The sequence below is a fragment of the Rhamphochromis sp. 'chilingali' genome (assembly GCF_963969265.1).
Source record: "Rhamphochromis sp. 'chilingali' genome assembly, chromosome: 4".
NCBI classification, from domain to species: domain Eukaryota; kingdom Metazoa; phylum Chordata; class Actinopteri; order Cichliformes; family Cichlidae; genus Rhamphochromis; species Rhamphochromis sp. 'chilingali'.
Window position 1 is genome coordinate 27,045,086 of NC_137948.1, and position 27,559 is coordinate 27,072,644.

At 39.4% G+C, this 27,559-nt stretch overlaps 1 protein-coding gene across 2 annotated transcripts in view; it reads left to right on the top strand.

Annotated features, from left to right (window-relative positions):
• The first annotated feature begins 1,395 nt into the window (after window positions 1-1,395).
• The window catches only part of arhgap10 (Rho GTPase activating protein 10), a 55,421-nt gene continuing 29,257 nt past the window's right edge, over window positions 1,396-27,559 (top strand). The window contains exons 1-11 of one of the 2 annotated variants that reach the window (XM_080879610.1): window positions 1,396-2,027; window positions 20,533-20,628; window positions 20,763-20,824; window positions 22,690-22,761; window positions 22,978-23,079; window positions 24,541-24,651; window positions 25,270-25,374; window positions 25,852-25,981; window positions 26,470-26,576; window positions 26,709-26,803; window positions 27,435-27,516. In XM_080879610.1, the coding sequence (XP_080735736.1) occupies window positions 1,874-2,027; window positions 20,533-20,628; window positions 20,763-20,824; window positions 22,690-22,761; window positions 22,978-23,079; window positions 24,541-24,651; window positions 25,270-25,374; window positions 25,852-25,981; window positions 26,470-26,576; window positions 26,709-26,803; window positions 27,435-27,516 (1,116 nt within the window). In that variant the 5' untranslated portion in view covers window positions 1,396-1,873. The remainder of the gene's footprint in view (window positions 2,028-20,532; window positions 20,629-20,762; window positions 20,825-22,689; window positions 22,762-22,977; window positions 23,080-24,540; window positions 24,652-25,269; window positions 25,375-25,851; window positions 25,982-26,469; window positions 26,577-26,708; window positions 26,804-27,434; window positions 27,517-27,559) is intronic. The other variant, XM_080879609.1, reaches the window with a different exon arrangement.

Below are 27,559 nucleotides of genomic sequence, written 5' to 3' on the forward strand. Positions count from 1 at the left end.
TAGTTAGTCTTGTAAGGAATAGTTCTCCAGGCTTGTTAAAGGACATTCAAAACTCTTCTTTGGATGTTGGCTGCCCTTTGTTCTGTTCTCTGTCAGGATGATCCCAAACCTATTCAATAATATCAAGGTACGGCTCTGGGGAGGCCAGACCATGACTGATAGTGTTCCTGTGTGTTTTTCTATTTAGATGTCTCACAGCATTAGTATGAGAAATTGAGCTGTTGCCAATTAGATGTTTTCCACATGGTATTACATAGTAAATCAAAATCTGACTCTACTTTACTGTGTTCATAATTCCATCAGTTTTTACAGGATCCCCAAAACCACTGGCAGAAATGCAGCCCCAAACCATTACAGAGTCCCCACCGTGTTTTATCCTAAAGATGCCTCTAGACCTCTCCTGACCTTTTCTACACATATTGATGACCTGTTCAAATTTGGATTCATGACCAGACCTGTTGCTGCTGATCTTCAGTCGAGTCTTTGTGTAATTTAGCATACCTTGGTTCTTCCTTAAGAAAATCTTCTGCCACTGATACCATTATAGTAAACAGTAAATGGATCAACTAAATGGCCAGATGTCAAGTCTCTGATGGATCTCCCCCCCCCCCCCCACACACACACACACTCACACTCATTAAGGTCATGGCTTTCATATATTGATAATTTACAATAGCTCTTTTTTTAAAGCCTTCCACGTCTCCTTCTGTCATCCACTTGCACATTTTCTTTTAAATTTTTTATTGTAAGTACATTGGTGCAAAAACACTTTACTCCCAGTCAAGCTGTTTCCTATGGCTGCCCCGAGAACATTTTCGTTTTGTTTGTAATGGGTTGCTAGTAACAAAGATCCTATAGATACAAACTGAAAGTGGGCCTTTGTTATATTTGTGCAGACACAACACCTTTTGATCCCTTGTGTTAGATGTCTTTTATAGGCTTGAATGACTCAGGTCACTCTTGAATGGCTTAAAAAATATTTTCTGAAAATGGTCAGGTACAAGGACTGCAGTGAAAAAACTTGAAAAAACCTGCAGACCTATGGCATAAAACCAGCAAAAAATAAATCAATAAATAAGAGAAAATGTGTCCCCTTAGAATCAAACCATAAAGAAATTACAGTAAGGATGGCAATCCTTCAATCCTCAGCCCACACAGGACCAGAGGGGAGCTTTGATTTTCCAAAGAAAAACCTGTAAATTTAGCACCGCCTGATTCTCCAGCGCAAAACAACCTTTCAGCCACGTTATAGTATACTACTATTCCTTTCAGTTAAATAAAACCTGCAATTACCCCCATTGTTCCCACCACAAAACGAAAACAACGGTCATTGGGCACGCGAAGAAACGACGGCGGAAGTATCCTGACTAAGCTATCTGGCGCAAAACTCTGCTGGCAGAAGTTTGCAACACGCACGCAGATGTCAGTAGCGGAGTTTCTCAATCTGTCACTTTAGCTAGGTGGAGTACATTTGATGGAGGAAGGAAAAAATTGGACACAGCACACTCTGACTTTTTGACCACTGGTGTCAACCGACTTCCGATGAATGCTTCAGGCGATATCGTATCTTTATCACTTCTTAACCGTTACACTTGCTAGTCATTCTGGTTTTATTTGACAGCCGTGGAACTACACCCATGAGCCCTTGTCAGAAGTTACCATGCTAAACAACGTTAGCTGCTGCTGCTACTTCTTCATGTAGCTATGCTTTCTCAGCCCGACTCGAAGACTCCTAAAAAACGACCCGTCATTTAACAGCAGCGACTATTTATTTGCTCGAATTGCAAACTGAACCTGGATTTGTTGTGCTTCTTTTTTTTCCGTGTGTGAGTTTTCCGTTGTTTGAAAACGAAGCTATCAATCTGTCACAGCAATGGGACTACACCCGCTGGAATTTAGTGAGTGCTATCTGGACAGCCCGAGCTTCAGGGACAAAATAAAGTCACACGAAGCAGAGCTGGACAAAACTAACAGGTTTATCAAAGAGCTGTACAAAGATGGGAAGAACCTCATCAATGCAACCAAGCGTAAGTTTGACGTTTTTAATATTCAAATGGTGCAAGAAAATCAGTGAGTCACAGACAAATCGAGCACTCAGCACTGATTATGTTATGAGCGAGGCTGTTGAGGTTAATTGAAGCTAGGTGTGAGGAATATAATGGACATGTAGAGGAAAAACGTTTTTAGATCTGGTCTGTCAGTTTGGCTCAATTTGTCAACACTTTGCAGTGCCGGGCTTCAGTGCAAATATCCTTAAACTTGGGGATGTGTACATGACTGAGAGTCCACTCCCTTCGCAGAGTGTAACGTTTGTGTTTTAATTCATCAAAGTTTGCTCCAGACATATCGCCCGTGTTTTAAAAATAATGCTAATTAAACAAACAGGAAAAAAAAAAGATAAAAATGAGCGATGAGACGAATAAAGCTGAGAAATAAGCAAAGACACTCGGGGAAAGCACCTGAAATACAAGAGAAGTGAAAAACGAAAACCTAATAAGAAACTGCAGAGCTTGTAGCGTCTCTGTTTATGAGGCGCTCGTTAGTAGCTGAAGGGTTATTGTAAGACGAGATAATGTGGGGGGAACAAATGTAAGTTTTTGTTTTATTTTATGGGGAAAGTTTTGAGTCGGTGTGAACCAGTGCTCTGGATTTTTTTTAATAACACCTTACACTATTTGTTCAGTCACACACCTCAGCTGGGTTAAAAATGATTACATTATCTCCTTGAACTCTAATCTCATGGGCTGGGCTTGTCTGTAGGTTGCCCTGTGCTTAACGCCAGGACTTAAACACTTATAAAACAGACTGCTTTGCCTTGCTGGAAATGCCATGAATCATTTCTAGTTTCTGAAACACTGTATCTGAAAGGTTTAAAATAATACCAATCCTATTTTAGTGAACTTTTTTATGCTGATGGGGGCTAAAGTTTACCCTCAGGCTTGCTTTATTGTCTGTCTGTGCTGCTGGTTAGTGTCAGGTATGATTTTCATACTTGCTTCTAGAAAAGCCTAAAGTCTCCCAAAGCTCACATTTACTAGTTGTTTTTTCATGCTGACTACACAGTGCACAAGCACTGCATGAGCAGACTTTGAGGCAAAGGGTTAATATTGTAAAGTATTAGCGTGTCACAAACATAAGATTATAAGTATATGAGTTTGGTTTAGTGTTTCCTACAGCAACAAAATATTTTGACTGATTTTCAAAACTGGCTCTCTGATTTTGAGCTTGATGTTTCTATTTATATCCTAAGCTTTTTTTTATTGGAAGGACAAGGTGTGTGGTATGTGAGATACTTAAGTTTTCTTGCATGTACATGAAAACTGTACTCTTGATGCAAACAGTTTGTGGCGTTAAAGTTATCTTTGCATCTCGTCTTGAGATTCAGTCTTAGCCACACTCTAGCTTACAAAAAAGCCTTTGGCGCTTAAAATATTTTAACCTTTTATGTATTTTTAAATGCGTATCGATTGTCTTTTTATTTTAATTACGTTGCTTTAACATAAAGTTGAGGTGGTGCATTTTTTAAAATCTTTTCTTTTGGTTACAAAGGTGCATATTAACTGGTTGTTATGTGGTGTGTGCTTGTTTGTTCATTAGGTCACTTAAATGTGCTTTAATTAGAAAAAATATGTGTGACTCAAAAATATGTATCACATCAAGTTGTTCATGTTATAGATGTGTATTCTACATGGACTTAAAATCTGCAGTTCATAATTTCCCTTTCTTTTCCCCCAGAAATTTAAAAAACTTGTAGATTTACATGCAACAAAACAATTTTCATTTCTTTTTAGTTTTTAAATTTTTTTTTAACTTGAATTGTTTGTGGTTTAGTAATGATCCAAATACGTAAATAGGACCTTTAGCAAGCTATTAAATGCATACATTAAAGGCACAGAAGTCACCATATTTTGCTTTCTGACTGGGCGGGCCGCGCCCTAAGCCATGTGTGGCTGCATTGAGCGTGAGTTTTTCCCCTCACAACTGAGAGGTTTGCTGGACAAGGGCTCCGCGCACAATAGTGCATTATTTGCACTTTATGTATCAGAAACTATTCAATAAATTACATTTTTGGACACCGTTTTGAGAAATATTTGCAGATAGTAAAGTTTCATGTTGGAAAGTCCATTTTTAAAAATGTTTTTCTTGATTGTGTTATTACTTGGCTGCTTTTTTGTGCACAGCCGGGATTGTCGGCCTGTTTCTTTGCCTTTTTGAATGTTTCCATGGTCTCATTGGAGCTCTTTGCTACTCTGACCCCCCTCATCATAGTGACTCCCTTGACACTTAAACTTTAAAACTTAACATATAAACTTAAATTCTTTCAATCTGAGTAAAGATCTTAGGAGGATAGTTGTGTACCCTCTAAAAGGACATTTTGGTTAAAGTTGTCTAAACATGTTTCATCTATACAACTGTCACATTGATTGAACATGAGGAAACTGTCCTTATGTTATGTACGTTTAATAATGCCTGCTGTAATTTTTGTGACTTTCTCATGCCTTAGGCCAGATTTATGGTAAACTGTGGACATGTACACGGACCCCTCAGCTAGGATTGTTACAATGCTACTTTTCAATCCTCTTGGAAAATGGGTCCATAGCTGGTGTCATTACAGTTGAGGGTGTGCAGATGTCAATACAGTCACATATGCCTCAGACCTTTGCAGATGCTCAAGGTGAAATGTTGGTAGTATTATTATTTTACTTGCACCAACAAAAAATTTGAATAGCCTCCGCAGTGTTGTGGTGACTCACTGGCAGTTGATGTGATGTTGGTGCACTGCTGTGTTGGTATAAACTGGCACAGTGACATAGTGTCTAGTTTCAGTATGGCATGTGGTATCTTGTATTTAGCATCGTATTTGACTGTAGTTTTTTTGCTTTGATTTAAAGTAGAGTCAGGATGGTAGCATATCACTGCTTTCACTAAGTCTGTGTTGGTGTTTTTAGAAAATGACAAGAAATAGGAAACCCTGGTCATGCTCTCCCAATGGGACTATTGCAAAATCTGTTTCAGGAAGGAAGTGATGGTTATGTTTTGACATTAATGAAGTTTGCTCAGCCTAATTCACTTGGCCTGTGCTGAAGCCTTTAATGGAAACTATTTTGTCAACAAAACTGTTTTTGGTGTATTTTTAGCATTCTAATCAGGAGCCATTTACACTATTTGGTAGTGGCAGCAATAGAGCAATTTAAACATTATAGAGCTACTGCAGCAGATTGTTAGACATGGCTTGATTGCTTTAGATGTTATCTAGACTTAAAGCAGAACTTTTTGATTTCTATTTCTATTTTAGGCTGTTCTTTGTGCTGTGCTGAAGGTTAATTTAAAACAAAGCTAGTCTGTCCAGGGTGGAGTAGGCTTTCTTCTATTGGTGAACAACAGATGATCAAATTAAGCGTCATCAATTTCAATAATTTATCATTGCCTCAAGTTTGATGGTTGTAGTTCTTTTTTTCTTTTTTGTCTTAAGCAAAAGAATATTTTTGTTGTTAGGATAAAAAAAACAACAAGCGCCTGTTTTTATGCGTTGTCGTTAGCAACAGCGACAGTAAAACCATCGCGTGTCCGCTTGTTTATTTTCCACATAAACCTTTCACAATAAAGCTGAAGATCCTGTAGAGACTTTTCAAAATAAACTGAATCACGTGAAAGAGTATGCAGAGTGTTTACGGATGAGAAGCAAAAAAGAGCTGACAGGTGCTAAAAAATAAACCTTAGACTCAAACGTTAGAACAGGCTTTTCCCCGCAGCACGCCGTGTAATAAATACTCATAAAGAAAACAGCGGCCGTTACAACTTGTGTCTAAAAATGTATAGTTTCATGCATCGGTTAAAACACTCGACTCCACGTACACGATGCCCAGCTGGAAACACTTCCCGCAAGTCGAGCTGCCCGAGATTCACAGAATTTACAGAAAATGTTCAAGTTTTGTGATTTATATCGTTATCGGGACGATAGATGTCTTATATCTTATATCGGGATATGAGATTTTGGTCATATCACACAGCCCTACTCTGCAGCATGTTAAAGTTCATGGCAATACAATTAGGAAAAACATGAACACATTTGGCTTGTTTGGGAGAGTTGGCTGGAGAAAGTGTTTTCTTAGATTTGCAAAGAGGCATCTGAACAAACCCTAAGACTTCTGGAACAATGTCCGTTAGACAGATGAGACCTAAGTAGAAATGTTTGGCTGTAAGATACAACACAATGTTTGATGGAAACCAAGCACACCATGTCAGTACAAACACCTCATACCAACTGTCAAGCACGGTGGTAGAGGGGTATTGATTTGGGCCTGGGCACCTTGCAGTCACTGAGTTGACTACAAACTCCTCTGTATACCAAAGTATTGCAGAATGAAATGAGGCCATCTGTATGACAGCTAAAGGTTGGTCCAAATTTAGCTGTCAAACAGATGGCCTCATTTCATTTCAAGGTTGATTCAAATTGGGTTATGCCAAGCACAATGGTTAATCTGCAACAGAATGGCTGAAAAAGAAGAAAATCAGATTGTTGCAATGGCCAAGTCCTACACCTGAACTTGAATGAAATGGTGTGGTGGGACATTAAGAGAGATGTGCATTTACAAATGTCCACAAACCTTAATGTGCACAGTCTTAAAAGTCTATCTTACAATGATGTAAGAGACTGATGGCCATAGGGCTGCCACGATTTGTCGACTAGTCACGATTACGTCGACTATCAAAATCGTCGACGACTGATTTAATAGTCGACGTGTCGTTTGAAGCTTTGTAAGATCGCAAAAGACGCAGGAATAATAGCAGGATTTAAGAGTGTAATAACGGACTGAAACAGAAGATGGCAGCAGAGCATGTACAAGGATGCCAGCTGCCGTTAAACCCCGAAGAAGAAGAAGCAGCTGTGTCCCAGAATTCATAGCGCGGCCCAGCTTAGTTTCCAACAATGGCGGTAGCTAGTTAGTTTTAATATTACTCTTATTATTCTTTCTGGGTCACAAAATAAACGTTTAACATATTTTCAGGCGAGAATGTAGCTGTGTAAACCTCAAATATCGGCTCAGTTTATCAGGACACCACATATTTTCAAAAGCGCTCCGACGTTTTCGGAGACGTCTGTTACCCACTAGCTCGATAGCTAGCCGGGGGCTAGGTCACTAGCGCCGTGAGAACACCGGACTCCCGGCAAATTGTTTTCAAACCCACCGCCGTCTTTCACGACTCAGGTTAAATATATATGAGTCACTTAGATAAATTAAAAATGTTGTTGTTTGGCTTTTTTTTTTTTTTTTTTTTTTTTGTATTTTATTTGTTCCTGAGTAAATCGGTTTGGCTGAGATTAAAGTTATAGTTTTTACACAGCTGAATAAATGTCAAGCAGACAGCTGATTATCAGAAGTGTGAGATGCTGGAGAATATACTCCGGTGTCCTGTTATATTTTAGATAGCAAGGAGTTTATTAAACTTTACCGAAACAATCTGCAAATTTCATTAAAATTGAATAAACTATCATCTTGTCTTTATTTCTAGTTAGCACCTTAAAAGCTTAAAGCTGTAAGCTAATGATAGTTATATAAGAGCAGATGCTGCTGGTGCAATAAGCTGTAGTTTTACGTCCAGTGGATGATGATCTGATTAGTCGACTAATCGCATAAATAATCGGTGACTAGTCGACTATCAAAATAATCGTTTGTGGCAGCCCTAGAAGGCCATACAGAAAATGGTTACTTCAAGATATTGTTGTCAAGGATGGTTGTACAAGCTAAACTCATAACATTTAGAATAGAATAGAATTCAACTTTATTGTCATTGCACATGCACAGGGCAACGAAATGCAGTTTGCATCCATCCAGAAGTGCTTTAGCCATGATATAGATATATTACAATTTAATGAGTTTTAAGTAAACCTCACAATTCATATAGTCCTTTCCGGTTTCTGTCAAACTGTAAGTATGTGTCTGTTTAGTATAACTGAAAAAATAAAATAAATTATTGCAATTAATTGTAATTTAATGGGTTGTTATTGTAATGTCAGAACTGTCAGCTCAATAACTGAAGGTAGTAGAGTTTGATGGCCTAAAATGGATTGAAAGCTCTACAGATAATTTTCTACAAATATTCTGATTCTTAAAATAGAATAATAGATTTAAAGTCTGTCGCGCTGCTCTAAACTTTTGATCCTGTTCATAGCTGGCATAGCTATTTCTTGGGTGATTTGATCAAAGTACATCAGTTTTCAGTGGGCAGTAGAAAAGTCTTTAGATGTTTTCAAAGTGACAAAATCTGCCTTTTACCGCTCCTGATTTGTTTGCAGAGGTCCTTCATGGATCTACATGCCAGTTGTTTAGGCGGTCCTTTAGTGTAGTCCAGTACACAGGAAACAAAATGGCTATGGCTGAATGCATCCTAAGTGTCTTTACATCTGTACTGTGAAGCTGTCCACTTATTGCAAGACCACCCAAGTTAATGCTGGGTGTGAACAGGGCCTTTCTCTAAGCACAGGGGTATTACTAAGTTTATAGTATTTTGGGCTATACCTAAAGTTTAAGTAAGGTACAGCGTTGTTAATGTACATTCGTAGGGTGGAGCTCAATCACAGTCTAGCTCTGTTTAGGTGGATACACTCTGATAATAGGGTTACAGTCTCATGAGACACTGTGTTTGGTTAGTCTTTTTAGAGAGAATCCTACAAACAATCAGAAGTTTTCTTCTGAGTATGCTTTTTGTAGTTTGCAACTTTGAAGTTAAAAGGGCCACATATCTAGATGCAAGATTGTGTGCTTTTTCTTGATGTGTAGACATGATTTGAGGCCGCTAAGCTGTTTAATCTGCAGGCCACTATCCGCTTCACAATAAGCTGCAACACTCGACAGTATTGTACAGATGTGTTATTTAGAGGTCTGCAGTGAACACTAACATATTTAATCTTGAATGCAATTTAGGTATAGATTTTTTTAGTTTCATGATGATTCTTTTTTCCTTTAGTGTTGCCCTCAGAAGGCTCAGTTGTTTGGGCAGTTCAAAGCACAGTTGTTGTTCTAGAAATCCATTCAGTTCTCAGCCTTTCAGTAACTCCCTTGGCTGCTACAGCTGGGAGGATGTGCCAGTATGGAAAGTCCTTGGTTCTGGGAGGAAACTTTGAAGCGGGGCCTTGGGCCAGAGAGGCATGACATGGAAGTGCCCATTAGAGGAGCAGCATGCAGATGTGCTTCTGTTTCAGAGGGTTTCCTCCACAGGAACTGTGTCCTGTCTGTACCCTCTCAGCTACACGTCACTGTTGTCTTTAGTAAACCTTTTTTGCTCCCCCAGGAAGTTTTGAGTTCTCAGTTTCTGAAGATCTTGTTATTTGGGCAGTCTTGTCACTGCTCACTTCTCCACTGCCCCTTGCAAATTGTGTTTTCGTGTTGTAATAATCTGGAAAACTGAAGTTAGACAAAGTTGCAGCAAGATCAGGCCTGTCTCTTCCACAGCTGGACTTGCTCAGGTAAATTGACCAAACAGTTCAGAAAAACAATTCCATAAGTGTAATTTTTTTTGTAGTTTCACTTTTGGTTCCACATTGAAAGCCCAGCGATGTGAAGGTCTCTTTCTGTCTGGCAGACAGGTTTAAGAGTAGCCTGCCGTAGTGTGCTTTGGCTCACTGCTCATCTCTGTAATCACATTACTGATTCTGCCAAAGAGCCACATCACAATCTTTCATTAAAATCGCATTAGCACAAGACGTGAAGTCATGTGGGAGGAACGCTCCTTATCTCTCTCTCCAAGGAAGAGGTCTACTATAAAAGTATATTACATTGCAGTGTTTCAAGGGCTCCTTTTTTGGTGAGGACACCTTTCACTGCATAATGAAAGAAAAGCATTTTTGGTGTCTGAGGGGGGAAGAATACCTCAGACACTGAAATATTGTGATCAGCCTCTTGGCTGTTACTGACAGCGTAGCCTCACCCAGCACACTTGTTTTGAGGTTCAGGGATACGTAAATGAAGTAATGCATGCTTTCTGGTCAGGGAGCTGCGGGAGGGGTCGGGTGAGCTGGCTCTGGGGAGGGCAAAGGTGGAAGGCAAGTAGAGCTGGGATACAGCCTGGAAAAGATGGGAGAGTGGAACAGGAAAGACTGTGGAAAGGCGCGGCACGTAAACACTGTGGGCTTGCATTAGGCAACTCCTGACCTAAGTGGCACATCTGGTGAGACTATAGAAATCATAACAAGCAACTTTCCAACAGATGCCAATAAATACACTGTGGACTTCTTCTGCAACTGACCTTTGACATGGACTTACATTTTATAGTCTGTTATGGAGAAAACCTTAGCTACTGCAGTCCCAACATGCATGTTAAACGTTCTGCTTTAAAACCCTCAGCAAGTTAAAAAGGATTTGGGCTAACTGTTGTTGACTATCAGTGATGTTAATCTGTAAAGCCCAGTGTAACAGAAAACATGAGGCCATTTTTTTATAAAGAGCACTGGTGAGCGTGCAACCAGTAACTCTACAATCAGTTTCATTAATATTCAACTTGTAAGTGCCAGTATTTTCCAATGGATAGGTTGCTCTGAACAGTTTATTAATATATGTTACAACACAGTGCTTTAAGCAATCAGGCTCCATTAACGAAGCTGTTTGCACTGTAACAACAGACCATTTTGTAGATTAATCAAATATCTTGACAGTACAATGACTCCAAGTTGTTGTTTTTTTTCCTGGTGTTAGATTCATTATTGTCATTGACTTTATTTTTTTTTGCTTTTGTTCTTGTGAATGCCAGTTCTTAAAGCACCTGATATTAATACAGTGTTTGAGAAATTAAATGGATTAATCAGTGATTTTTGGTGAAGGACCAGGCAGTTAGGGAACTTAATATTACTATTGTCCACCAGACCTTTGTCTGAAGTGAGTTTTACAGCACAGTACAACATCGAAGTTATCAAATATATTTAAAATAAAGCTCCCTTTATTGCCGAACTAACAGGAGATCAGCAATGTGTGATTTTGGTGATACTTCACTGTGTAAATTGTATATATTTTTGTAGTATTGGACTTTTTCTGGCGTTTTCCAGTGTTTCACTTTTTACTTGGTCCCAACAAAGTTGATGCATAGCTGGCTCTATAGAGATGAGTGCTTTGTGGCCCAGCTTCCAACTTGTTCACAGTTGGAAGGAGGGTTTTTTGTTTTTTTAACAACACTTTAGTCATGCTCAAATCAATGGTCCTTATATTTTTCCTCAGACCTTCCTCAGAGGCAAGAATAAACATTATTTATTGTCTTGTGTCTTTAAAGTCTTGCTGTTTACTATATCTTTGGTGGAATGGCAAGCCTAAAGTTAAAGTGATGAGCTAATGCATACAGCATCTAAATGTTCTGCTTGCACAGTAAGCACACACCCTTGAATAAGGTTGTGGGTTGCCAGGTTGCGCTGACAGATGTGTTGAAATTTTATTTAGTATGTGGGTTGTGTACATACACTGTTTCATAGACCGTGTGGTAAGTTGGGTAACATGTATTTCAATTATTAATTATAAAGCTTGAGGGACATGCAGATTACAGATGTTTCCTGGGAGAAGTGGCAATAGGGTTGATTGGCAGTTATGCATAGTACTTATCACAAGTCTAGCCACACAGCAGCCATCTAGGTAATGCTTAAGCATCATTTTGGGCTGACAATTCAAGACACTAGAAACATGAATAGAGAGAAAGTCAAAACTCTGATTCAGTGAGACTGAGGCATAAAAACTGTATGCGTAGACTCAACAGTCAAATCTGATTAAATTTTTTTTTTTTTTTAAGTATGAACTTAAAAAAGATTTTTTTTAAGTATGCAAGAGCAGCATATCAAAGCATTACTCCATCATTTATGCTTTAATCCAGAGCACCAAGTCAAGCAAGGTCTCTGGTTTATCCCATCAGAGCACTAAACAAATGCCATGCAGTGCAACAACATTCTACGCTATGTGCAACAGCACAATGGGCTTATGTTTTTTTTAGTTCGGCTGATATAAAGCAGATGATTGGCTTTTTAGTGGGTGTTACAGGACAACCACCATCTTTGGCTTTAAAATATTTTTTCCAGAGGTTTCTATTAAAGATTCTTCACTCGTTTTGCTCTTTCTTTCTTTCTTTTTCTTTTTTTAAGTAGTCTTGCCCTTTGATCGGTGACACTCTACAATAACCAGAGTCCTTTAATTCACTACCCTTCACATTTTGTTTGTCTTTTCTTCCTGAATGGGCATGCCAGTGCTAATGTCACATAGCTGGCCACTTATTTTCCTTTGCTTTCCGCTTATAGAACAGCATAGCCTGTGATATCAGATACAAGTAAGGTGGGGTCTGTATGACTCACACTGTAAATCCAGAAGAGTAGGGTCTCTGGTGTTCTGCGGAGAAACTAGCCAAGTTTGACAGTTCCCAGGTTTGCTCTGAAATGCCTTGCTTTAAAAGGCAAAAAGCAGACGAAGCTTTTGCCTTGGACTCTTGCATGCCCTAGTGTGTGTGGTATGTGATAGTTGCTGTCCTGAAGGAAAGAAATATCGTTTCAATCTCTTCTGCAGACCTCTCATCTGACACGTTGTTTATCACTGGAATGATTGTATCCAATTAATCTATGCTGTTGAAACTGTACAGGAAAACAATGCCGGGGTTTTTTTTTGTTTTTGCTTTTTCCCCTTATTTGAGTGTTGCCTGGTGTTGATTATTGCTGGAGCTTCATGTAACTGGATGACATTCATTCTTTGTGTTTTATGTAATGAAGTCCACAGCTTGGCCTGAACTGTCCACCCTGAAGTGTGTTAAACATGCTTGCAGCCTATGTAATCAGATTGCAGATGGGTGCGACCTGCACTGCACATGTGGCTCTAATAAAAACCATGCAAATCTGTCTGTTGACATCAGTGTTCTGGAGTGCATATTAATTATCCACAGTGTTGTTAGCCCCGTATTACTTTTTTTTTTTTAATACACAAAAGATGTTTCATATCCTAATAAAGTAAAATACAAAAGACCTGTGTCTTTTTCCCCCCATGATCTTTCTCTAACAGTACAAAAACAGGCTACAACCCAAAACATCTGGAACTCTGTAATTTCACCTTTCACCCTGTAAATAGTACAACAAGAAGATATTGAATTTCTAAAAAAGTTGTGGGCATAAAAAGTTGCAAACAGCTTTTTGTCTGTTTTTAGGCTAAATGTAACTTTCAAGAACAGAAAGTCTTTGTAATTTTTTTTTTTTTAAATTACTGCACCCTGTTTTTGTTTGTATTTTATACATCATTAGTTTTGTAATTATGAATCATCCCAACTCTGTTGGAAACTTATTGTGGAAGTTGTTTAAATCTGGAAAAGCAGAGAAGCGAGTGCCTCACTGAGAACTGAATCCCTGAGGCAACTTAAACACTGCACAAAAAAAAAACTCTGTAGAAAACCTGTGTATTACAGCATGCACATTACACTCTGCAGTATAACAGTAATTGCTTGAATGGCATTGATTTTTAGTGACATGTGATTCTGACCTTACGTCAGGTACAATGTAGTGTGTTGAGGCTTTAAGGTGTGTCAGTGTTCAGTGTAATGTTGTCACAACATCTTTTTACTGTGTCATTCAGGAGTTGAACTTTCCACTCTACATTTATATGTTTCTGGATAAGTTGAGACCTGCAGGTGACCAAGGACTCCATAAAGGTCACTCATTACCTATCAAGTAAATACCTTAATGAAAGGTTGGTAATGAGCTATGCTTTTAAAACCTTACATTCTAATACTACTACTAAAGATGACAGCATATAACACTGACCAACACAAACTTTGTAAGTTTAAAATATGGGGGGGGGGAAGTTATGTCGAACATTGATAACAAACAAGCAATGCCAAAAGCAACAGAGGGGAGTGAGCAATAAAAAGCACAACTTTGGGAATGAAAAGAAGCAATGCACTCCAATAACACTGCTTTTCTATAAAAGGTTTTGAGCAAGGATTTAATTGGCAATACTTGTTTTCCTTGTGTTCCTTCAGCACGGCTGCTTCAAAGCACAGAGACTCATATTGCAAACATTTTGTTGAAGTCATCAAATGGGGATAAATGCATTGGGACGGGGGTTATCTTTTAAAGGGTTTCCATGCTGATAAAACTGTTTTCTGGTAACGGCTCCATTCAAAAAAGGTAACTTAAAGACATTAGAAAACGGAGGAAACACCCATCCACTTAGGTGTGATTTAGATGCCTTGTAACCCTACGATGCAGCCAGTTGCATCAACTTGATGTTGTGTGGTCTGTCTGTGGTGAGGGACTGCTTCATTCTGGTTAAACAGTTTAGAAATTACAATAATTAAGTAATAGTAAGTGTATCTCATTATTAAGAAGTTTCAATAAATCTGGGAAATCTCACAGCTATATCAGCATTTAGATTTACTGTTACACATTAATATGAGAACCTTTTCACAAAAAAATGAGGCAGAAAAGATCCTTGTAACTAAGAATCTGTGAACACTTTCTGCTTTCAGTACTTTCAGGACTGTCTGCAGAGTACGTGACCATGGTGCAGTATCAATTGGTATCCTCACTCCAAGTTGCTCACTAGTTAGCTAAACTTTCCAGAAATGTATTTCATGTTGAGCCCATCTTCCAACCATCTGCAAAAAGTTAAAACTCCACCATGTGAAATCAAAATCTTTACACGAAAGATCTGGAAACCTCGTCTGGGCCCTGTAATGATGTATATGAAATAATTTTTTACATCTATATATGCTGCAGTTCAGAAGATGCCGTTTTCACCGAAGGCCTTGCTGATTTCAGCACGCCAACGACAAATCACATTTAGCATGTACAGCATTACGGTGAAGGACTCCTCAATAGCATTTGGGGGAAATTTCTGACTAATTGGTTACGCAGCTGAATCTCACTGTCCCTCTCGTGGACTGACTAAACAGCAGTGCCAGGTCTTCACATCAGAAGATATTGCGTAAGGTTTACAAGAGGCCAGATCCAAAGAGAAGCATTGGATGTTATGCAGTACTGTGTATTACTCAATAAATTATCTATTATCAAAGTGGGTAGCAAATATGTCCTGCCTCTGTTGCTTGTAGTCATTCCATGTTCTGCCAATTAAGGATGAGAGCAGGCTGACCAGAGTCACCTTTTATGGACTTGCTGAGCTGAATTCTTGCTGTCGGTGTGGTTTAGATTCCTGCTAGATTTACGGTCCCTTCAAAAAAAAATAAAAATAATTCCAACCTATAGCTTAGATGTGTTTGCTTCCAAAATAATGACCTGGTAGGCTTATATTTGCTATACCTTTATTTTGAAAATAATACCTTTTTTAACCCATATTTAGAGCACTCACACACATCATTCGCCAGGATGTGTTTCCTTCAGGTAGAAGTCACCTCTGAGACAGAATGAAGTTTTCATTATAGTACAAGCACATTAGGAAAATGAGCTGCACGTGTATTTGATGTGATTCAAGCAAGTTTATGACATCATTTGTCTTCTATGAATATTTGCCTAATAAAGTCTTACAGAAACTTGAGTGATTCTTTCCTGACAATAATAAGGAATCCCGAGCACACCTCCCTCTCGTTTCTTCTGGCTTTATAAAATAAAAGACTACAACCTTTAAAGAGGAGTCAGTCTTTGATACTCCACCGCTGTTCTGTGTTTGCATCTCTTAATGAAACTTGTGCAGTGTCCTATTTATATATACAGAAAAGGATGACTGCAGGTCTTAATGCTCAATTCCGATTTTTTTTGATCAAATCCAATTTTTTTGTCTGCTTGTTCACACTACAAATAAAATACGACAGCAAAGGCGCTCTAGTGTGAACCCTCAAAGCGGCCGGCATGCGCAAAAGAAGATGTCACACACAACGCGCTCTGTTTAGACCCAGAGCAAACAATATTGTTTGACTGATGGCCCTTAATATAAAGACTTCGGACTTTACGTTTCCCAATTTTTGCTTTAAGTTATTTTATTTACATAATAATGTAAATAACCTAATAATTATCCTTATTGCTGTTTTATATATCCGATACATATCCGATGTTTTTAAAACATCGGATATGTATCGGATTCAGTGCCACATATGAAAGTGACCCAGATCGGATTTGAAAATATCGGATGTCATACCATGATCGCATATGGGTCGCATAGGGTCAAAAAAATTGGATTTGATGCGCTTTCGCCTGCAGTGTGAACGTAGCCTAAAGCTCACTTCAATCTTCACGGTGTGACGTTATTCTGTTCTGTGTCTTGCAGTTGTTCAGGGGTCAGGCAATGATCTGTCATTTGCCACAAACAAGTCATGAATCCTTGTGTTTTATTTATTTTTATTATAGTATTTTTGCTAAAGAGGAATAAAGTGATTGTGCAAGTTCTGCTTGTATGCATTTTAGATGCTTCACTTTCTGTTTATACTTTTCTCTTACATCAACAATGATCTCACAAGAAAATAAAGCATTTCCTCCAAATGCTATATGAAAAACTACTTAGAGCAAAAACAATACTATAATAAGAAGCTGCCCCATTGTCTGGAAGATCCTTTAAACTTCCCCTAGTTCCACGTCAACTGGCCAGAGGACCCAAACCACAGGTGTTTTGGTTTTAATGTGCCTCGTGTGCTTTGGGACGGTACAGATTTAACACCTTTAGAGTGTAGAGTGACCAGCAGTGGGTTTCAGATAAAGAAAACGAATAAAGTCGAGGTTGAAAGTGTTAACCTTTTAATAGCTGAGCCACAAGCAAGCCAGGAATCCAAATAACAGTGTGAAAGTAGGGTTGCCAACTCCCTGAAAAATAAATAAGGGACACCTCGTGGCCAGGGCCGGGCGACCCAATTGTCTTCACCCTTCCCAGTGTGGTGAATTTTCTAGCTCTTTTTTTGTGTGTGAAATTATTTTTTTAACCATTTGACTTGAATTTGATTTAAGTAGATGTGTATTCTTTGTGATATGAACACATGTGAAACAAATGATCATTTAGCCATTTATTTTTAGCTCAAAATGACAACATTAACACAATAAAACAGGTCTCCTTCTTAAACAGAAGCCTGTCATGCTTAACTTTTGAGAATATAAGTAAATCTTTCTTTAAAAGAACTCTGTCCTGCTTAACTTAAAATAATAGAAAACAATAGAAAGAAAAACATTCTTGTAACAGTGCACATTTAGTGCATTTAGTACAATTGGCTTCAGTTGAGGTATTATTTCAGCTTTTCTAATGCTAATCAGCTGCTCCTGTTTGTAAACCCACTTGCTCCCATGATTACGCATCTTAACTCATCATCATTATTCATCTATGTATTACTTTTATGTATTAGTCATCTATTTGTTGTAATCATCTATTCTTGCAGTTGTTTATTACACAAAATAAATTATATTATCACACTTCTGGCCACATAGCGCTGATATTCACTGCACATGCCCATATTAACTTTTTCCAGCCAGGTGTTTTCCTTTTCCCATTCTTCCCTTTCTCTGAGGGGAACAAACATTGCTGCTCTAATGCTGGGCTTACACTGTGCAGTTTTAGGCCCATTTTGAGCCGATTTTTGAGTGATCGGACCGATTTTGGCCTTCATCGTGCATCGTGTAGTATACGTGGGGTAACGAGAAGTGATTAACACCTCACGACCAGCTCCCGATCATCAATCGCTCGTGAGGGTCTCACCACAGCCGCTCACACTGCTCGCGCGCAAACACGTAAACGTTGGTGTAAAAGATGGAGCAGCACGGCTGTGCAGCCTGTGATCTGGACACAAGCGATGGAGGCACAACTTGTAGAACTTTGGAAAGCTCATCCGAGCCTTTTCGATGTGGCATCACAAAATTATCACGACCACAACAACCGTGAAAATAGTTGGATTTACATTGCTGCTCAGTCACAGCTGCCCGATCAATGTTTTTCATTAGCAATTTAGCAAAGTTGATGGTGGTGGTGTGTCTGTGTGAGTGAAAGACAGAGAGGGAGAGCGACAGATTTTCTGTTATAACCTTCATTTTATGGAGGCACAGTGTGAGCACTCAGGTCGCATCAGAGCATCGGGCGGTATAGTGTGAGACCTGCATCGTGACCTACCAACTGCGAGTCAATCGTGCAGTTTGAGCAGGAGCTGAATAACGTGACTGAAAAAAATTGCACAGTGTCTGCCCAGCTTTAGGTTTACTGTCGTCCGAGACTTGCACCGCAGTGTCTGCGTTTGTTCCCCTGTTGGCCATGCTTCTTGTTGTGGTCATTTGTTGTCTTCCGGTATTTTCTCCGTAAGCGACCTTTCCTCGACCAATGAGATGAGCGGTAATCTGAATTGTCATACTCATAAGTGTGCTGTCAGCTCATTGGTCACAAAGCAGGAGAGGGGCTGGGAATTATGTTTTCAAACAAAGCGTTAATTCCATTAAAAGTTATAGACTACTTCTGATTCTCACTGTATTACGGGACAAAGTGCGTCCCTTATTAGCTCAATACGGGACGTGTACTTTTGTTTCGAAATACGGGACGATTCCGTATTTTAAGGGACGGTTGGCAACCCTATGTGAAAGACTTTTTTTTTTTTTTTTTTTAAGTTATCTGCATTGCTTAAGTTTGGTGTTGATTGAGGAATGCTTCATGATGTTTTTAGGGTATGTTGGGGCAGATTACTATCCATCCGTCCTTCCATCCATATTGGAACTAGGGCTGCTCGATTATGGCAAAAATGATAATCACGATTATTTTCACTGAAATTGAGATCACGATTATTTGACGATATTTATTTAACCCTTTAAGACCTACTATAGAACCAAGTCCACCAGAGCTTATATTATTTTTTTTACATGCTGTAGTGCCATTTGTGGGAGCATTTCAAGTTGCTATACATCAATACAACTGTTATAGCCCATATTTTAATAATATGTATGCATTAAGTGCATAGTAATTACATAAATTGCAAAAAAGTGCAATAAACTACAAAAAAAAATTTAAAATCGCTTTTGTTTTGTTTACATATATTTCTACTTGGAGAAATTTAAGAGGCTTATCCCTCAAAACTTTAAATACCACAAAGTTGCAAAAAATAGTTTCCCACCACAGGAAATTTATTTTGAGTGTCTTCATAGTTTTATTTTGGAGATACAGCAATTTTTATATACTGCAGGAAAAACAAAAAACAATCCTATGATGCAAATTTGCAAAGAAAACAGCATGTGCATCATTTCACTGTGGGAAGTGTTACGAACAGCTGATAGGAACGGCGAAGCGTGTTTCTGGAATATTATGTTTTTGTTCCTGCAAGCGCTTTTTATGCAATTTTTGCAAAGCTATATGTGGAACGAAACCGTGACCGAGGACAAGCTGATGGCATCAGATGTAAGTACAACTCCTCCGGTTTCATATGCAAAACAAATTATTGCGCTAGCTTACACGGTTCAGATTCTACAGGGATTTAAAAATAGTTACGCAAAACGGAGCGTGCTGCTCTGACCGGCTTTAAAGGGTTAACAATGACTTTAAAAAAATAATATAAAATAGTGTGCAACACCACTGAAGTTTTTTTTTTTTTTTAAAACTCTCTTTTCAACCAACGGCAGTCACTCTCCAAATAACTTCTGCTTAGCTTTCCGAGCTTCCCTCGGGTCCTCTTAATCAGCGGTCTCCAACCTTTTTTGCGCCACGGACCGGTTTATGCCCGACAATATTTTCACGGACCGGCCTTTAAGGTGTCGCGGATAAATTAGGGAGGGGCTAATAATCGGCTCGGTCATTTTTAATGATCGTTGAAAGCCCAGATGGTAATCGAGATTAAAATTCGATTAATTGAGCAGCCCTAATTGGAACCCATCCCAGCTGTCTTAGGGTGAGAAGCAAGTTACACCCTGGAACAGTTGCCAGTCCATTGCAGTGCTAACACAGGAAGAAAGACAGCCATTCATGCTGACATTCACACCTCTGGCCAATTTTGCTTCCTTTGCACTCACTGTGATGCAGTAGTGTTAACTGCTGTGCTGTCCTGTTGTATGTGTGATGATTTTAAGTTTCCAGTAATCTAGTCACCTGCCTTTAGTCAGGCAGTAAAAAGCATTGCCAAAGTGCTGTAGAAACCAAACATTTTATTTTATTTTCCAAGTTTTGGGGTTCATGTAATGTTATTATTTAGGAAAGGAAAATATAATACTGCATTGCATTTGGGAAATCGATATTGTAATTTGTGTATATTAATTTAGATGTATTGGCTTCACAGCTGTCTAGCTTTTAAGCATCACATTGTTAGCATCAAAGCATTTACTCGTGTATTGTGTGACTTGCTAAATATAGTTTGCCCTGTTTTGTGGCAAATGTGAAGCAGTGGTACCTGCACTGCTGGTGCACGAGGGTTTGATGTGCAACAGGATGTAGACAGACAGGATGTTTGCACTGTGGTTAACAGCTAAGTGCAGCAGACCTACTTTTCAAGACTATCTTTATTATGTCACTTTTCCACAGGTGGTGCCCAGGATGACACACAGTTGTAGTGTGTTATGATTTATATTGTAAAATCCCTTTTTAATACAATGAGGCTGATGTTTACTATGTTTTTGACATTTCCTTGTAGAGCTTGGGATGGCACAGCGCAAGTTCGCCCAGTGCCTGGGAGAGTTTCAGTTTGAGTACATTGGCGATGCAAAGACCGATGATGAGAAATGTATCGGTAAGTGTGGGCTAACCACCTCATATTGAAGGCGCTAACCATATGTTTTTTGCCAACACGTGCTGTTAGACGAGTGCAACTGATAATTCTAATATCTTTAACCCTGTATGTGTTATTTTTTGTTTTTTCTTCAGATGAGTCTTTGCAAGAGTTCTCAGCATTCCTCAAAAACCTTGAAGACCAAAGAGAGCTGATGGTGAGAGTGACCCGTTAGAACCTAATTGAAAGCCCGCTGTACCTTTTGTGTGTGTGTGTGTGTGTGTGTGTGTGTGTGTGTGTGTGTGTGTGTGTGTGTGTCTAGTGCTCATAATGTAGGATACTTGTAGCATATTCTCCAGCTGTTGTTGCAATATTGTTAGCGTTTGCACATATCCTCCCCTTCTGGCTGTCTAAGGGTCACTGTCACATGCCCTGCCTGGGCGTGGCTACAGAGAGAGCAAGAGTCCATAACTACATTACGCACAACACTCATCACACACCCAAACTTTAAGTACCAAGCCAGATCAAATAAAGCGCTACCACCAACAAGATCCACAACAATGCAAGTGTTTATGACCGTATATTGCCATAAAGCTATTCTGCCACAGGTAGCAATATTATAGCTGCCAGTATAACCACAAAAATCCCATCTAATAGTGAATTGATACACTTGTCAGTGCTACTCGTTTGAAGCATTCTTACAATGCAGATGCAGACTTTCCAGCCATCTTCTTGTAATGCCTGTCTGGGGTTAGGGAGTGAACCCATCATCAGTAGCTTGCGGAGATGCCTATTACAGCATCATGCTCAGACCGTAAGCACAGACTTAGCGCAGGAATCCTCAGAGTAAAGTGCGATGACATCACCATGCAGCGTAAGGAAAAGTACTATGGCCAAACAAGTACAGACATGCTTTGTTCTCAGCACAGAAGAAACTCTGGAGTAAAGACGTTACGTACAGTAACTTTAATAATGCACTACTGGAAGACAAAAGTTTTTTTTTTAGTAATTAGTATTGTTTAGAGGTAAAAAACGAAACATTGAGCCGCTCAAATGTTGGCATATTATCAACTTTTAAGAAGCCACAATGGAGCTTCAGCTTTAAATCTCCACAAAGATTCTATTGATACTGTTTATATAAAGTTACAGCCATCTTGGCTGAGAATGATTGCAGTACAGTTTTTTTTTTAATACTTACTTATGTTTTGGGTTGGGGTTTTTTTGGGGGAGGATTGGCAGAGGATGAGCTGGGAATGAAGTCCCAATGTTTACACTTACAGTTCAATGTGATCTTGACTCACTTTGAGATGGGGTGGCTGTAGCTCAGGTGGCAGAGCAGGTCAGCCACTAATCAGAAGGTCGGTGGTTCGATCCCAGGCTGCCTCCTGGCTGCATGCCAAATATCCTTGGGCAAGATACTAACCCCGTGTTTGCCTACTGGTGGTGGTCAGAGGGCCCGGTGGCGCCTGTGTCCGGCAGCCTCGCCTCTGTCAGTGTGCCCCAGGGCAGCTGTGGCTACAATGTAGCTTGCTATCGCCAGTGTGTGAATGTGTGTGTGAATGGGTGAATGACTGAATGTAGTGTAAAGCGCTTTGGGGTCCTATGGACTAGAAAAGCGCTATACAAATGCAGGCCATTTACCATTGAGCAGAGAAGCTGCCGAGTGTGGCCTTATACTTTGTCTGTTTACCTTGCTGGCATGCTAATAGACAACAACTGGTGCAAAGCCAAATATGCTCCAGGTGGTAGTCCACAGTTTTTTCATGTGGCAGTTCAAGTATGTAAATATGGGCCAGATAATGTGTCACCAAGGAAGGACAGTAACAGATAAAAATTGCACATGTTCTTGTCATTGTTTTGCAATGTGCAAATGTCTGAAAAGCATGGCAGCATTATTAAAATGAAAGGATGGATTATGCAACATGGTACAAGTGGCAAGAGTAGTGGCAAGTAACTACAGAGAGCCGCTCGTTCGTTAAGACTGGAAAGTTTTGAATGTCGTGAGTAAGTAAGTAAGTAAAAGTTTTATTAATGAAGCATGTCACTGAAATGAGCACTAATGAAGGCATTTATTCTCCGTAGATGAGGAACATCACAGAAACCTTAATGAAACCTCTGGAGAAGTTCAGGAAAGAGCAGCTTGGTGCATTAAGGGTAAGGGCCTCTCATTCCAAAATCTATTTCCCTTAAACAGTCTGGTTTTTGTAGGCTTGATGCCCTTAATAACTATAAAAAATGCATTTGTAGTTTCTGTAGTTAATGTTTAATGGATTTTACTACACATACAGCTTCTTACTTTAATTCCCAAAAATAAGGAAGTATTTCTTCTCCTTTAATTTTACTGCTTTTTTCCCCCTGTATTTTGTTAAGGCGGAAAGAAAGAGATATGAAAAGGAAACAGAGAAATACTACAGTTCTTTGGAAAAGCTTCTAAATATGTCATCAAAGAAGAAAGAGCCGCAACTGCAAGAGGTATCTTTATCATTGCCTGACCGCTCTGTGTGACATACATGATATGAATTTATTATGACAGTAAGATTATTCAAGCAGATGTTTTGTTTAGTGTCTGAATTCCGGTTCTGGCTTTATCGTTCGGTTCCATGAGGCTGCAAAACCTGGTCGACTGCTTTGGGTTTCCACTGGCATGCCTTGCAGCAATAGTTTTCCTGGCTTGTTTGAAAAGGAAATGTGTGCTCTTTTGTACCGCACCTCTGAGGTTGACCGTGGCTGCTGCAGTTTGTGGATCAATCCCCGCTGCACTACCACAAGCTGACATTTTTTGAGTTACGACGAACTGAGCCACCTTTTACAAAACAATGTTTTTTTGTGTTTTGTGATGAAACCCTGTAAAGCTGGCCCGTACGTTAGATCCACCAACCAGGGGGTGGTTAGAACTGTTAACATCACGACTGCGGGGTTTTGTATTCTTTGGGACTCTTATAAGACAAGAGTCTGTGGCACCAATACTGATTTTTAGCAGACTTGTATAAATAGACCCCATATTTCATTCCTTGCTACAAGGGTCATGAACTCCATCAGCTGTTAGGACAACTCAGTGAACAGTTTATACTAAATATAAACCTGGTGTGTGAACTACAAGTGAGAACTTTGGTATCTGTAGTAATCAGAGCTGGATGTTTACTTGACAATATTGAAACAAACTTGCTGTAGTGTGAAAATATGCATACTCTATGGCACTTAAAATGTATTTCTAGTATTCAAGCCTTGCTGCTTTGTAGTTCCTGGATGGTTATGATACTTCTGGGCATTTTTCAAATACTAATAATCACAGAAATGAAATAAGTAGATATTTTCTTTGTTCAAATTCCCTACTGGTAGGTTAGAGTTCAGTGTCGCCCCTTGTTCCGTAGATGTGAATACTGGTGTGTCTTTTCTCACCATCAGTCAGTGGGGTTAGCTCTGGCTTGCAAAGCACAAGAAGCAGTGATAATGGCCAGATAGATAGATATCAGAAAGATTGTGTTTCTCACTTTATCAACAGTTTGCACATTAAGCTACAAGGAAGGAAGCCGTGGTGTCCTGTGCAGTCTTTGTATGGTCTGAATGACATTTAAGTTCGCTTTGACTTGTACTGCTTTTGCCGTCCTTGAAGACGGATCCCTGCACTTCCTTCAGTTTTCGTCTCTTTTAGCGTGTGTGGCTTTTCTTTGTCCAAAGAGACAAGAAATGGAGGTTGATCACACAGCAAACCTGGTTTTTTTTGGTGGGGGTGGTAGAAATTAGCTAAACATTGGTGTCAGATTTTGATTTACTAACTTCAGTATGTCTTCTATACCAATTTAAAGCCATACCAAGGTAGACCTCAATGTCCCAAATTGCACCAAAAAAACTAAAATTGTGATGTTTCTTCTTTGCTTCCGCGCTTCTGCCTGTAACTATAATTATGATGGGGTGTGTTCTCCACCTCTCCAGGCAGACACGCAGGTGGAAATCATGAGGAGGCACTTTCAGGAGGAGTCGCTGGACTACGTGTGTAAACTGCAGGAGATCCAAGAGAGAAAGAAGTTTGAGTGTGTGGAACCGGTGAGTAACTGACCTAAAATGGCATAAAAGCACTGGCGCGGTGTTTCATTCATACCACAATGAATGTCTTAAAACAAAACCGATGTGCTAGTGTATACAGTACATGGGATTAGCCTGATTTACAGTATGAAATGATGGATTAAAAGGTAGAGCTCTATTTCTAGGGGTGCATTTTCAACAACCCCACACTAAATCGAGTTGGTGTCTTTGAAATTTCCCCTTGTACAAAGTGTGCCTACCTTCTAATAGATGTGAAAATATTTGTAAGTAAGGATCTACTTTCTTGGGAAACGAAATCTGTAACTTTAATACTGACTCAGATTAGTAGATTTGTTACAGCTAAAACCACTATGGAAAATTACAGATCCCGACACTTAATGTCAGATACAGATGGTCATAACAGTATTGCTTTATGACAGAAATCCCAAACCCCTTCCGTATTAAAACAAAAAGGCAATATGTGAAGTCCTACACCGTCACAAGTTTTTGCCTGACTAAAAGTTACTAAACAATTCCATCGTATCCTGTCATTATGTGGATATAGTTTGCAAGTTTCTCTTTTACTTGCTGACCTTTTATCTCTGGTCTTTTTCTTCGTCTCATGTGTTTTCCTTGTAGATGCTGGCCTTCTTTCAGACAGTCTTCACCTTTTATCACCAGGGCTTTGAGCTCGCCAAGGACTTTGACCATTATAAACGAGAGCTGCAGATTAATATTCAAAATGTAAATAATACTTTTTTTTGCCTAATTGTTACCATGATAGCAAATGTTTATATATGTCATTTCCCTTGCACTTTGAGAGGAACAGAAGAAAGGTCTTAAGTGTAGAAAACAGAAGATTAAATTTTAACTTTTTGGTCACTAAATAGGGAAAAAGGCCTCTTCATGTTCCGATCTAGTATTTACTTGTCTGTTTATCTTCATTTGGCCATCAACTCCTGAGAAAAATATGTTTTGTTTTCTTTACCGCTTCAGGTCACACCTCTGTTGTTTCGATTTCTCCTATCCTGCAGGACACAGTTTCATTCTTACCTTTACATTTATATACTGTAAATTAGCAGCTAATTTCAAAAAGTTGAAGGTGTTTTATGGAAGCCATAAAAATACAAGCTGTGACTTAATGAGGCCTCTGGAGGCCATCCCTACCAAGCGGCCGAAAGTGACTTCCTGGAGTGTGCGCTTGCTTCCTCTCCCTCTTAGACAAGGAATCGATTTGAGGGCACTCGGTCGGAAGTAAACGAGCTGATGAAGAGGATCAGAGAGGCACCGCAAGAGTACAGACAGACGAGTCCCATCAGTTTTGAAGGCTACCTCTATGTACAAGAAAAACGTAAGACTTGTTTGTGATCATGTAATAGTATGTGTATAACATTTTAGTTAATAAAGCGCAGCAGGCAGCCAAACTCTGAGCGACAAAAAAAAGCACAAATATAACTCTTCCTTATTAGAAGGGGATTTTTTGTTGTTGCTGCTAATCAAATGTGTAAATGGAGGTGATATATCAGATATTTTTATGTAAATCAGCAGCAACGTTGCTGTAGCGTGACACAGAAAGTTGAAACACAGGATAAGTTCCTGAAGTTGCACTTGTTGCTGACACTGTAGATGTTTTAACTGAATTTGCTTACTGTTGCGTATTTTTTTGTCACTCGCTCGCTAAAAAGGACATTGCGAAAACTGCGAGCGTTATCCGGGGAGAACCACACTGGAACTGTCAATTGTGTGTTAGCGTGTTGCAGCAGAGCCCAAAAGGGCTTGTTATGACTTAAACCACATGAAATGTTTACAGTATGTTGTTAATATTTGTGTTTCATCTAGGGCCACCTCCTTTTGGTTCAAGTTGGGTCAAGCGTTACTGCACATTTGTTAAAGAGCAAAAGATCCTGCACATGGTGACTTTTGACCACCGATCAGGAGGAAAGATTGTGAGTGGAAGTGCCGCACACTAAAAAAAAATCAGACTCTGTTCAGTCTTTTACTTTCCATTACAACGTTCATTTTGTCATGCATTTTCTTTTTTAAATAACCAACCATATTTTGATGTTTTTTTGTTCCAGGGGGAAACAGAGTCCATCACACTCAAATCCTGTGTCCGGAAAACGACAGATGTGTTGGACCGGAGGTTCTGTTTAGACCTCGATATAACAGATCGGTATATTGTCACTTACTATGTTCTCAAACACACTGTGATAAAATCTTGCTTGTATTAAACTTGTCGTTTAATTTGGATTACTGGTGACACATTATTTGTTATTGCCTGCTGGATGACTTTTGCTTGAACACAATGTAAATGTTGTCCACAGACTGTTCACAGAGCACATAGATCTGTTTTGCTAAAGGGCTTAGCTCCACACACACACTTGGTGTTTGTTGCTATGTTTTGGATAGCCGAGGGCAGCACTGCAGGGGTTGTTTTGGAGGACCGCCCTCACGCATCATGCTGTAATATATATCCCGTTTTGTCACAGAACTTAACCCTGCGCCGCCCCTTTTCTGTAGTATTAATAGAAGAGCAATACCTTAAATTTAGAATGGAAATGTCAGTGCACACATCTGTTCGCCCTGTAATGAGTAACTTGATACCCATTTGTTCCTACATGATTGGAAGTGTCATAAAACCAGCTGGCCTCTTCTTTGTAGTACAACCAATCTAAGATGTATGTGGCAGAGGGTGGTTTTTTTTTTTGCTTTTTTGCAAATACATTTCATGCACTCCTTAATATTTTACAAAACTATACCTCTGATGCTTTTCCTAATACAAGTGTGGTATGGCTCTCTCCCAGGCCAGGAACGGTGCTTACAGTGCAGGCTCTGTCTGAGGATGACCACAAGTTTTGGATGCAAGCCATGGGTGGGAAGGAGCCTGTGAGTCAGCTTTCACAATGTCATCATCTACCACTCACTCATG